The following is a 14,016-nucleotide window of genomic DNA, read 5'->3' as shown; positions in this document are numbered from 1 at the left end:
CTCAGTTCGACCATTCCTGAGATGTGTGGTTAGTTGAAACCCAACCACCAAAGAACACCGGTATTAACGATCTAGTATTCAAATCTGTATAAAAATAACAGACTTTACTAGGACTTGAACGCTGGAACTCTCGACTTCCAAATCAGCTGATTTAGGAAGACGCGTTTACCATTATACCAACCCGGTAGATCAACATCACCATCATTAATGTCATTGAACATTCGACATATTACTTCTGATAAAAAAATATTTCCATTAACTGTGCTATTTAACTGAGTTAATCTTAAACAATTCAATTTTATCTGTAAGCCCCATAACATATTTTTTATGTTTTATCACCAACTACAGCGCAATGAGAGACATTTTTTTTTAAATTTCAACTCATTAAAAGTATTTATAACTTTTTTCCGTTTAACCTCCGGAAGCATGGTCAAGAATTACTTGAGAGAGTGAATAAGGGTGGTATGTGTGAGTGTAAATGAAGTGTAGTCTTGTACAGTCTCAGGTAGATCAGTTCTGAGATGTGTGGTTAATTGAAACCCAACCACCAAAGAACACCGGTATCCACGATCTAGTATTGAAATCCGTATAAAAGTAACTGCCTTTACTAGGACTTGAACCTTAGAACTCTCAACTTCCAAATCAGCTGATTTGCGAAAACGCGTTCACCACTAGACCAACCCGGTCTAGAGAACCGGGGTAAAAGTATTTATAACTAGAAAATTTATTAACTAATTTCTCTACAGTTATAAATAACAACATGAATAATTATTATATACGACATAAATAATTAAGCTGACATCAGTGTCAAATTGTAGAGGACAAAATCAATAATTTAAAATAATATATCTTGTACCGTACGTTATTTTTGAGCGAGCCATTCATTCCGTCTTTGTTTTCTTTTGTCACATCGATGTTATGATTTATATTTACTTTGATGTTTTTACTAATACGCGCACAATTACTTACACAGACACACACAAACATTTTGTTTTTTTTTTAATTTTTGGTTCTAATATCACAAAAAAATAATGAAAGTAATAATAAAAATTAAGCAAAATAAATAATTAGTTTATACTTTTCAAATAAACTTTACAGTATTTTTCATATTTACATGTAGAAATATAATTGTTTCGAAATTCTTTGATGTAAATCTATTTCTCCTTTCAGTTATTAATTATCGCAGTTTTGAAAAAATTCGTTCACAGGGAAAAGAGTTTACAGGAATGCAAAGTCTAGTTTGCATTATTTCGAAAAATCTTGGATAAAGATTTCGTGTTCTTCAGATGAGCGGTTCATTTATATATATTTTTTTTTCCTGTTCGGCCTCCGGTAACTACCGTTTAGATAATTCTTCAGAGGATATATGTATGAGTGAATGAAGTGTAGTAAATCTTGTACATTCTCAGTTCGACCATTCCTGAGATGTGTGGTTAATTGAAACCCAACCACCAAAGAACACCGGTGGTATCTACGATCTAGTATTCAAATCCGTGTAAAAATAACTGGCTTTACTAGGACTTGAACGCTGTAACTCTCGACTTTCCAAATCAGCTGATTTGGGAAGACGCGTTAACCACTAGACCAACCCGGTGGGTTCTCATTTATATATTTATCTAGCTCTAAAATTCCTGCTACTGTTGGATTTGAATTGGTTAAAACTGGCGTTACTTTTTTATCAAAATCTTCCCATGCAGTTGAAATGCAAGGTTCAATAATTTCTTGTTTGGTTTCAAATCTATCGCCTTGTTCGATCTGAATACTTCGAACTTTCTGTAAAAATTTTATGTAAGCATTTTGGTTAGATGTTTCATCTTTAAAGCGAGCATGTAATAACATGCTTTCAAGCAAAATATTATTTGCAACATCCTTAAATCTATGTTGCAGTTGGTTTAACATCTTGTTACATACTTTAACGATTTCAGAATTTTAAGTAGAAGATTTAATCTTATGTACATGTCTTGTCATCGCTCGCGCCAGTAAACAGATTTTTGAAATAGTGACAGTTTTTTGAGAATTTACTTTAATAGTTATCTCTTCAAACATTTTCAATATTTGCACATTTCAGCTATAACTGTCCACTCATCAAATGTAACATTAACAGGAGTGATTCCATAGCGTAGGCACTTCCTGTTTTAATTTTAATTATTTAAAATTCATTTGTCGCTGCATGTTTTGTAGTTTGGAGACAGCATGAGAACTTTGTTTAAAAAATTTGACAATTGCCTTCGATTTCACCACAACTGTTTTTATTTCTGACACTGCTACTTGGACAATTAAATTAATTGTATGCACTAAGCAAGGAATATGGCGTAGCTGACAATTGCGAATAGCAGCTTTTAAATTTGCTGCATTGTCACTAACAACTGCTCCTGTTTTGTCAGTAATAGTCCATTTATTGAATTTACCTTGAAATTCAATGGCAATGTTTTCAGCCGTATTTTGACTACAGATTTCCATACAAGTAAGTAATTGGTTTTTAAAATACAATCATGATCAATGTTATGGATAGTTATGACCATATAATTATTATTTGAAACTGATGTCCAACTGTCAGTGGTTATTGCGCATGCTTCAATATTATATAATGACTTACGAATCTCACAAGAAATTCTATCATATAATTGTGGAATTAAAGTAGTTGTAATTGTTTTCCGACAAGGAAGCGAATATCCAGGTTTTAACATGTGAACAAACTTCTTGAATTCTTAATCATCAACGAGTGAAATCGATTTATATTCTTTAGTTATTAACCTAATTAATTGAATATCTAATGCTCGGCTTTTACTTTGAGGGACAGGTTTTGTAACAAAGGAAGTAAGGGACAACTGTTGTGTTGTTTTTTTAGGACAAAGATGTTATTGGATCCACAGAAGAAGGATTAGACGAATCAACAAGGATTGTTAATTTAAGGGGTAATTGCTGTGATTCATTTGGTTCAATCGCAATAGACGTAGTAGGATTTAAATTTCAATGCATTTCTGAAACATGATAATCAGGACAAGGAATTTTTGTCTCGAAATATCATCTCCTGAGTGTTTAACTTGAATATGACGAGATAGATTACTAGTCGTCCAACCAGCATAGGATACTGAACTACGGTAAAGATAACACAAGGCTTTTCCAGGGCTTGCTTCAAAAAAGCAAGTCCAAATGCGACTTCTTTTTCTGGAGCTCAGGTTTGTAATTTTAAAAACAAATTATTTATAGAAGTGCTTATAAAATATCTACTTATGTAAAAACTAATGATTTAAAAAAATGATACCAATAAACATTTAGAAAAAAATCGTCTTCTGATTATGTCAAGTAAAAAATCTTACGAAATTGTGTAGGCCCAAACAAAAAAAAAACATAACTATAAATAGAACACGCAAAGATTATGCACCATGAAAACGGAATCGACTATCGTCTTTTATCCGTCTACTAAGAATAATTGTACAATATATCTTGAACATGACAGCATGTACTAACAGAACAACAGTAATTAATATTGTGCAACATAGCTTCCCGCCCGAATGAATTTAAAAGAAAAAAGAATAATGATGTCATATAGATTGTGTACGTAACTGTTTAAATTTTCCCTTCTCTGTTTAGTGATGAGGTTTGTTGATATAAGCTTGTTTCGTTAATGAATCTAATAAGAGATGAAATAAGAAGAATGGTTGGGTAGATGAAGGGAATAGAGCATGCGTATTTGAGTGATAGGCTACTAAGTTTCCTAAAAATCGTATTCAACCGAAAAAGAATCAGATGTTTACTTAAGGAGTCGAATAAGAGTTGAAAAGAGAAGAATCGAAGACATTCAGATATATGCATAAACTGATTCGAACAGAAGTATGAAGAGATGAACCACTAAACTTGGCTGAAGAAGAGAAAGAAAGCATAAGCATTAGAGTTTACAGTACTGGTAGTGGAGGGAAGGAAAAAAATCATTGACTCGGATGAACTTTTTTTTTTTTACCAATCTTTTCTGAGAATCGATTCCTGAAAAAGAATCGTTATCCCACCACTACCTAAATCATCAACTTACTATCACTAGTAATTATATCTCGAACAGGCATGGCATTTTTACACGATATAAAATTATCATTTCATCTCATCTTCTGAAGCAATACCTAACGGTGGTCCTTGAGGCTAAAAAAAAGTTATTTATAACCAAATCTAATGATTAGTGTACATAAAAAAGGTAGAATTATTAAAAACCAATAATAATAAACGATTCATGGTCTATATAGTTTAATTTTTTTTCTGGGCGGAAAACGCTTCGACGTTATTATCGCACGAATACAATATATGAGTAAAAAAAAAATTAAATGTTAAAAATTAATTAAAAATAAAAGATCTTCAAAAACAATTAAAATACATCTTAAAATTAAAACACTTGTAGTGTATGTTAAGATCAAAATAAAACCACAAAGATATATCATACTACATATCTGATAAAATAATAAATTACCATCTGCTTTACGGCAAATGGTATAAATAACTGAAACATGGTAATTCAAGTATTTGAATATAAACGGATGGCCTTAAGAAATCGTAAAACATAAGATAACTTTGTTTCATTATCCCCTAGAATAGCTCGCATGTTAGTCCCTAGTTTAAATTTTAGACGCAATGCCACATAACAGATACAATCCACAAGGATGTAGTGCATTGTTAGTTGGCAGTCACAGTGAGCACAAACTGGTGCATCTGTCCGAGTCATCAGATATCCATGAGTGAGCCTAATGTACCCCATTCAAAAATGGTAGATAATAATCTCCTCTCAACAGTTATTTCTGCATGAGTAGCTCCATGATGAAGCATTGTTCTTAATTGGGTGAAGTTTATTGTTCATAATAGCATCCCACACACTTTGCCACTCATCATAAACTACCCTCTTCAAGAAACAGACAAGATTGTTAGAAGTAATGCAACTGGTAAAAGGTGGTTAAAAACAAGCGTCTTTTGCTGCACTGCATGCTCATTGCCTAAAATTCCTGCATGGCTGGAGATTCAGCAGAAGCTCACCGTTGTATTACATCTAGTCATTTGAGAAATGACACTCTGAACCTCACAAATAACACTATGTCTGGAATATATATCAGTAATTGCCTGTAAGGCACTCATGGAATCTGAGCAAACAAAAACATGTCGAAATTTTGGGCTACCAAATGTAAGGCCTTATTAATGGCATACAGTTCCACAATGAAAATGTTGGTAGTACTGAGAAGGCCAAATATGTATGTTCTGTTGCCAAACACATAACCACAACCAACAGAATTAATATTTCTAGAGCCATCTGTATAAAATATAATATCAGGATTCATGTTATTTATAATACCATAAAATTTGTTTTGCATGATAACTGGATTTGTGTTTTTTTTATTGTACTGACAAAGATCAAAGAAGTAATTAACAAGAAAAGGCTGCCAAGGAAGGTAATAATATGAAACAACTGTAAGGACTGGAAGTAATTATATATTTAGAGCTGAGAAAAGGCGTTGAGCTCTGATGCCTAGCGTAGCAGTAGATCACGGCTGTCCCTGGTTTGAGAATACCACATTAAAGTTTGGACAAGTTGGTTGTGCTTTAATGCAAACCATGTAGGAGCATATCATTTTCTTCCATCTATTACAAATAGATGGCTCACCACTGTCCACCAGCAACTTACCATGGGGCTAGAGCGAAAAGCACCCAATCCCATAGAGGGAAGACACCCACCTTGTGAAAAGCACCTGTGGCAAGACAGATGAATGAATGAATGATGGACTGCATCAAGCATTTTTAGTGTGGTGGCCCACATCAATGAATAAGCCATGCTGTCTTAGTATAATCGGAAATGAACTAGAGCTCAGTAGAAGTGCAACATGCATAGACGATCAGCTCCCCAACAGGTATTGATAGAACCCTCAGCATATCTAAGTTTTAGACATTTTACCTTTAGCTCCTTCAAATATGTTACCCATGTTAGTTGTTGATCTAACTTCATTCCTTAACTGGTTCACCATGTAAATGCAGTTGAGGGTCAATCTGTCCTCTCCGGAAAAAACAAATGCACTTCGTTTTTCGGGGAAAACATGAATACAGTAGATTTACACCACGATTCTAAGTGGGTTATTGTTTTGAAGCAGCCTCTTACCAGTAGCTAACATTCTACAGTCTACGTAAATAGAAAAATCATCTACAAATAAAGAACACAGATCTGCTTTTTGCACGCACTTTTTTATACTATTTCTGGCTAACAAAGTAACATTTGGAACACTTCCATGAGGTACTCAGTTTTCTGGTGAAATTTTCCGACAGTTTGCCCTGGTGGAAACCTGATTGTTCTGAGGTAATCAGGGAATTTCTCTCAAAGTACTACACTAGACAATGGTTCACCATTCGTTCAATCACCTTGTACAGGGTACTGATCAAGGAGATAGGACGATAACTTGTCAGGCATGATTTATCCTTACCAGGTTTCAGTATGGGGATAGCCAGTGCCTCTGACCAAGAATCTGGAAACACCTGGTCAGAGAAAATTTTGTTATATATAGACAAAAGATCTGGGAGGTGTGATAACACACTGAATCTGATATCATTTCCAGAGGAAGTGTCACGAGAATTATTCAGGGTATACCTTATTTCATTATAAGAAAAGTGTGTGAGTTACTCATGTTGTGAGTCTCCAGTCACCAACAAGATATTTTCTACCTGCAAATCTCACAAACTCAGGGCAGTACGATAATGTAAATGAAACTCCCCTAAATGACCTTCCAACCAAAATGACCTAAACGATCTTTTGTGATTGCTATATCAACTGGCAGTAACAAGGTTATCATCACTTTGCAATCCAACCGCAGTGGTGACTCTGTACTGATCCACACATGGGTCGAACCATTCTCCATACAAATGATGGTGTTGTTTGAGAAGTTGATTTGACGTAATTCAACCAAGAATTCCATTCAGCACACCTAAACACTTCATCCCACGCTCAGTCTGCTCTCTGAACTACCCATCTACATGGCAGACTTTGAGGCAAATCACAATTAACGACTTGGCAACTAAGATTACAATCGGTCTCTGATCGCTTCTAAATAAGTTTTTGGAAATGCACCAGGTAAGACGTGCGAGTAACGTTGCTGAACATAAGGAAGATCAATGCATTGAAAATGTACCTGATGAAGATCACATAACTGTGAATGATCCATTGTTCAACAAGCAGAGGTTTAAGTTCTGCTTCAATTGATCAACTATATTGCCTCGGTAAGAACGAGATGATGAGCACCAAGAATAGTGATGGCATTGAAATTGCCAGTTATTAGGCAGGGTGTAAGAATTTGGGAAAACAGACTGGATACATCATCTTCACTGATATCTGAATTTGGAGGAAGATATAAGTTGCAGATATTCATTTGGAATTGCGCCAATATTTTTGCTGATTCCAGGGAGGTTTGTCACAAGTGGGTTATGGGTAGCTGTAAAGATTTACCTCAGGAAAACAACCATACATTCTCATCCTCTGCCCTCACTCTGATAATTGTATCTTTCACAAATGTATTCACAAACAGACACATCATTTTGGGGACAGAAGTAAGTTTCCTGCAGACAAATACTAAAGGATTTTGTTAGCTCTTAATGGTTTCAAGCAAGGCCACCTGATAAATCTTTTTCAATTTACTGCAGGATCCACACTGTGTATTACCAGCATTTGTATGGGTTTCCTTTGATGTAGCGGCTGCAAAAGTTTTTACCAGGTTCCAGGAGGTTTCCAGCTGCTCAGAAAGAGCAGCTGGAAAAGAAAGCTTTTGCTCACTACAAGTTTTTAGTATTGACCTTTCTTCTTTAAAAGTTTGATCATGAAGTTGTAGAATGACCATACCTTTGACACTGTAAACATCGTCTAGGGTTGGGAATGAGTGGTCGCACTCTAATAAACATGTAACCTATTCTTATTTTCTCTGGTGGTACGGGAAGGGTATGTAAATACAACTGGGTTTGCTCAGTTGCCCAGAGAACATCGTTTGAGACTCACTACATAGAGCCATCCACTCATTAATTATTATCATGATAGTTTCTACCTTGGGTTGTGGTTGCATTTCATAAGGTGTTGCAATACCACAAAGTGCAAGTGAAAGAAGAGTGTTGGATGTTGTTGTGTAGTGGTATAAGGGTATATGTTTTAAATTGTGTAGTGTTCTTGGTGTAGTGTATGTGTATATTATTAAGTGTTCTGCAGCTCAGTGTGTAGTGGAAAGAAAAGCTGCAGAGGCTAGACCCATAGGTACGCCAACCCCCAAAATCTTAAAGAATAACTTTCCATCAGGTACCCTACTTCTTCCACAAAGCATTTTCAGTTGGCTAGTTGTAAATCCACAAATTTATTTAATAAATCAATGAACTCAATGTCATTTCTTTGTCTTGTGTTTATTGTTAGCTCGCAAAATGAAAAGTGATGCCACAAATTTATTGCTGCTTTAGTTTCACACTAAGGAGATTGAACAAAATACCAATGGCATTCAACTGGAAAGAGCTGCATTATATCACCAAAAAGGGGCACATCATCTCCACCAAATTACTTATTGTTATTAATCAGACACAGAAAGTTATGAAATAGTTGTTAAAAAAAAATTAAAACATCATATACATGTGATATGTAATAATGATTATACAGATACTAATATGCTATACCATTTCTTAACTACTCTCATCTTAACAAGATACATAAAGTGATAAATCCAAGATATGGAATGATCTGCATTTCTCTATTTATTTTGAGTGTCATTATTTTTGAAATCTATTTTTATAGAATGCCGGTCTTAATGTCAGATAATTTATTTTTCATGATTGAAATGTTTCATAAATTGTGAAATCAGTAGTAGCAGATAATGAATTCTTTGTACCCAAGGTCTGATATTCATGACCACATTTTCAATTAATCCTAATGCAATCCATAATTGAAATAAATTCATAATGCAGATTCAGAAAGTAAAGCTTCTAGAGATGTTATTTGTATTAAATTATAGGTAGAATCAATCATTTTTTCTCACCTACTCAAGATAGTTTTTAATAATGAATGCAAAACTCCTTTTAATAAAAATTGCCAAAATAGTGAAGTGCTTTTTTTGTTTCTTAAGGGCAATTTTCCCTGAATTTTTTTTTTAAAAAGTATTAGGCAGGATTGATGAACAATTTTTTTTCAACCATTTGTTCTTGCTTATGCCAACCTGCTTCATGAATCCATTCCTGGCCTAATTATATTAGGCTAGACACAAAAACATTTACAAAACAATAAGAATACAAATAAGCTTTAATTACAACTTATTACAAAAATAATGCTACAAATTAATTTGAGGTATAATTTACCAAATGCCGTTCTAATATGTTGACAGCGAGGCTACCAACTTTCTTATGTTTAAGTTTTGACTAATAACGATGTTATGCGTTTATAATGAAAGCTATTTTTTTAATAAAATTAAAAAGTTAATGTAAATTGTTAGATATTAAATTAATTTTACTTCTACCTACATTATAGATGAGATAACGGTAACCGCCCATTGTTCTTATTATGTTAATACCGGGTTGTGAGAATACAAGAAACCGGTGTTTACATTTTCGGTTGAGGTTATGTTAGGTGTTAGTGGTGGCTGTTAGTAAGCTGTTGTTTTTCACTTTCAGGAAATGGATGAAGTGTTAAGTTACAGTTATTCGTCTACCCGTAATGTTTTTAAAAATAATCCCGTGAATATGAAACAAATGATTAATAAAGAAGTGGAAGTGAAGTATGATTCTAAAAAGATTGTAGGAACAGTTTATACGATAGATCCAGTTTCTAATATGTAAGTTTTGGTAAAGTTAAATGACATCTTAGAAAAGTGATTTGTTGATCAAAAGATGAAGTATGGTTAATTGGAAAAAATACCCACTTTCATAAACGTGTGTTGTAACATCGTTAAGGTGTATATGTTTGAAACGTACGATTCCCTCCATTGAAAGTAAAAGCAACCTCAAAACCATCTCAAAAGTCAATGGGATGTTAAATCAATTTTTGTGCACATCGTTTAGTTCTTCATAAGCTAAATTATTATGTTTGTAGTATGTTTTGTTTTAGTTGTGATTGTTTTGATTTTGTATAATACTATGTTAAACTATTATTACAGATGGTATATTGTTAAGCAGTTTGTCTTTTTAAACATTTAATTACATTCAATCGGCCCTTTCATAAAATTTTGAAGGTAGCCCTTTACATTACCACCTTCATTTTTCATTAATATAAATGAATTTATTGTTTTATATATTTTATGACTACTTCTTAATAAATCTTATGTTTATCATTTATGAATATTTTACATCCATCTGTTTGAATTTATTCTGTGTATGGAAGGTCCCTGGTAACTACATTTTTTTTTGTTTACATTTTTTCATTATTATGTTGCTGCTTTAAAAATTCTTTGTTAGTGTGATTAGATGTCTTATTTCCCAAAATTACTTAAATTTTAATTATGCAATTGGCAGCCTTGCTTCTTTTTTTTCTTGAATGATAACCTCATAGGTTGTTTATCAATAAAAATTTTATTTTATTTTGCTTGATTGCATCCATTTATTGATATTTACTGTGAAAGTGCATAGGTATGAAATCTTTGAAGAAAATAATGTAATTATGATTATTATTAATGTAATAAATAATGATCATGAGGCATATTAATAGTTGTGCCGAGAAACAGCAGCAGTAAATACCATATTAGGAATGGATAGATCGTTATAAAAAATTGTGCTATGGAGATACTTTCCTAGAGGAAATTCTCAGACAGAAGCGAGAAGTTGATTTTATAGGTATTGAAGAACTGGGTAATGTTCTCTTAAGAATCAAAAAGTACATAGAATTGGTGGAATTAATGCAAACGTTTTTAAGTTTTTGACTCATATTTATCATGTGCTTTTTTTTTATTAGCCATAGAATTTTTTTTATTTGCCATAAAAACATTTACAAAAACTCTGCAAGTTCTGCAAATTTGAGATTTTTATCAACAGCCCCATCAGAGTTATTTGAAGCCGAAATTTGAATTTTTAGAAAAAAATAAGTTTTCAAAAATTCATAAAAATGTAGGGGTAAGTATATATCCATTAATATTATTTATAGTAAAACTGCTAATCCATACCTACATATAAAAAGAATAATTCAAACTGTGCAAGTCATTTCTACCTTTAAAAAAAAAATGACCAAAAGTGAAATTTCAGAATTTTTCATGTTGAACTTTATTGGTAATTTTCTCACAGAAAGAAGAGAGATAGGTAAATAAACTACTGGACCAATTTTTTACCTTGAGAAAATTTGAATAAATTCCTTTTTGTTTCAAAAAGCAATTTATTTCCTTATTTTTTTCCTTCTAGGACCAATAGTTTTTTAGTTATGATTTTTTCCATAAACCCTTACAATCACAAAAATAGTGTGTGCACTATAGTAGAATGGCTGCCACATGTAAAGTGCTTAAATAAGAAATTAAAAAAAAAAAATTTTAAGGCCCTGAAACATGCAGGAAACTAGTGTGCGAGTTTCAATTTTTTTTAACTAGTCAAGCAACCAGCTTATATTTTTTTGCGCTTCAAGTTGATTGAGCCAGATATATTTGCCTTTGAAAGATTTATTTAAATTAAGAGTTAGATTATGAAGATGCCCAGATATCTTTTTTGTGGAACATTTTATTAGAAACAGAACAATGATGTTGCAAGGTAGATTTAAAACATTGAGGTATTTATACTAGTATATTTTTTAAAACTGAAATTTCAGCTGTTTGGTAAATGCAAGAGTTAGTCATACAAAGGACACCAGCAAAGTTTTGTAATATGACTATATTTTATAGTTTTTGAAAATAACCTCCACCACACATATACATCGTTTTTTGAAACCAGTTTTCAAAGAAACCGTGCTATGTTTTGTTGAAGATCTGGGCACACTCATCATGCCAAGATCTTAGGAGGACATAATCAGTTGTAAAATGCCACCCTTTTAATCTGTTTTTCTCCTGGGAGAACAGTGAGAAGTCACATGAATTGAGATCAGAGCTGTAGTGAGGGTGATCTAATAGTTTCATTCCAGTGCTGGCCAAATACTAGGAGCAAACTTTGAAGCATTAACATGGTGAAGAAACTATCCATCTTTGAGTTTGGGTGAAGCTTTGACAACTTTTGACAGGAATTCCTTTGTATACCACTTTCCTATAATTATTTTCTGAGTTTCCAACCCAATCGCTGTAAAACTCTTCTCCCACTAAAAAATATGGCCACCATTTTCTTCTTCACTGATCTGGATTTTCGAACAACCATGGGGATTTCCTAATCTTCACACCACAATCTTAAGCCCACACTTTGTTCTGACCTTGGTTGGGACATCATAATTGTACAGCCAAGTTTCATCACCTGTCACAGTACTTTTCACATGGGAGATTTCCCATTTTCAGCATTTCACGGCACCCAAAGGATACCAAGCTTTTTGACTTGAAGGAGATCTCGCAAAATAGCACAAACTGCTGTTGGTGCATTAATGCCCAAGTGGTGGCAGGTCACACTTTTCATACTGCAGCAGTGAGTAGTATGAAGAAAGTCTCTCTGACCTTGGAGCATTCTGAAGGCTAAAAATTCCTCTTTCAAACTCTTAATACCACTTAAACATTGTTGTATGATGAGGACAATCCTCTCCAAGCACTGTAGTAATTTCCTCTAAATACCTATTGACACTTAACCCACATGCAAAGTTGAAGCTCAAAATTGCCCGATCTTCAGTTTTTGATCATGACGACATCCCTATCGCTTTTCTCTAACATTTAAAATGCAAATGACAGAGACAGTGAGTGACTAGAGCAGCTACAGTGTAGGTTGGTACCAATCTAAACATAAGCTAACTTGTAACCACCTGGGATCTATTCCATCATACTACAAAACTTTCCTCATGCCCTTTGTAATTGTGCCAGGAAAGATTTTCTCATTTGTATGAATTAACTGTGGCTGATATTTTTACAGGGTTGCATTGATGATTAAGAATAAAAATAATAACATAGATATGCATTTAATACTGGGACCACATATTGAATCATTGAAGTTGATTGGACCATCAGAATTTATAATGGAAGATATATTTAAAGATAAAAATGTGATTGAATTAGCAGATGAAGAAAAATCATGTCGTCGTAAAAAATTAAAATTGTGGTTACAGTCAAATATGATTCCAATTATTGAAGAAGGTGATATTTTAAAATTGAAAGATGTTTTAACTATACAGCCACCATATGGTTTTAATGACTGTGTTAGTGAAAATGAAATAATCTTAGAAAAAATTCAGAACTTAATTGTGGCTATGAATAAACAAAAATGATTTGTGATTATTTTTATACTGCATTAATTGTTTTATTTAATGTAAAAAAATATATTTTTATTTCTGTATATAAGTTCTTATTATTCAATTTTTGTTTTACTGATAGTGAAATTTGAGAAGAAAATTCTATTGGAATTTGTTGAGATAAACATTTGATTTGTTGACCTCACTATTGCTGAGTGAGGGGAATCACTCAGTGATGGTGATGTAAGTGATGAGAAAAAACAAATTCCTTATTATTCCATTACCCTTGTATTTCCATTACCTGATTCTGTGTGAATTATTTTTTATCCTTTTAACCAAAAACTAATATTTTTCCTGTCTTGCCTCGCTAATTCCAATTACATGTAACTTGAAAACCTACCCGTTCCTTGTTTTAAAAGTATCATGCATAAAATTCTTTTATAAACTTTTGATATTCCACACTTCAATCCAAGAATTTCACAGTTTATATATATTTTTATGGCCTTTTGATTAGTCCTTAGCTGGAGATCTAATTGAGGGAATTTTTAAATTCTGGAATGTTTAATCCAAGAGGACACCAACTTTATTAAAAAAAGGAAGAGGAAATAAGAAAATAGAGGTCTGTTTTTAGAAAATCCTTTTTAATTATTTTAGATCATTTTTAATTACATGTCAACGGAGATATTTAGTGACGTGCAGTTGGCAGTATTGCATTC

General features: G+C 33.0%; 1 protein-coding gene across 1 annotated transcript; it reads left to right on the top strand.

Moving 5' to 3' along the window:
- The first annotated feature begins 9,430 nt into the window (after positions 1–9,430).
- LOC142327065 (gem-associated protein 6-like) lies at positions 9,431–13,403 on the top strand. The gene is made up of 2 exons (XM_075369863.1): positions 9,431–9,806; positions 12,985–13,403. Exons 1-2 carry the CDS (start codon positions 9,649–9,651, stop codon positions 13,334–13,336), a joined length of 510 nt encoding a protein of 169 aa, XP_075225978.1. The 5' UTR covers positions 9,431–9,648; the 3' UTR covers positions 13,337–13,403.
- The last annotated feature ends 613 nt before the right edge of the window (positions 13,404–14,016 follow it).

The sequence above is a fragment of the Lycorma delicatula genome, chromosome 6 (genome assembly GCF_047948215.1).
Source record: "Lycorma delicatula isolate Av1 chromosome 6, ASM4794821v1, whole genome shotgun sequence".
In the NCBI taxonomy this organism is placed as follows: Eukaryota; Metazoa; Arthropoda; class Insecta; order Hemiptera; family Fulgoridae; genus Lycorma; species Lycorma delicatula.
The sequence above is the reverse complement of the archived record's forward strand: the minus strand, read 5'-3'. Positions and strand labels throughout refer to the sequence as shown.

Coding starts and splice junctions, on each gene's coding strand:
- LOC142327065 (XM_075369863.1), top strand. CDS start 9,649: ATGGATGAAGTGTTAAGTTACAGTTATTCGTCTACCCGTAATGTTTTT. Junction 9,807..12,984: donor ATAGATCCAGTTTCTAATAT/GTAAGTTTTGGT, acceptor ATATTTTTACAG/GGTTGCATTGATGATTAAGA.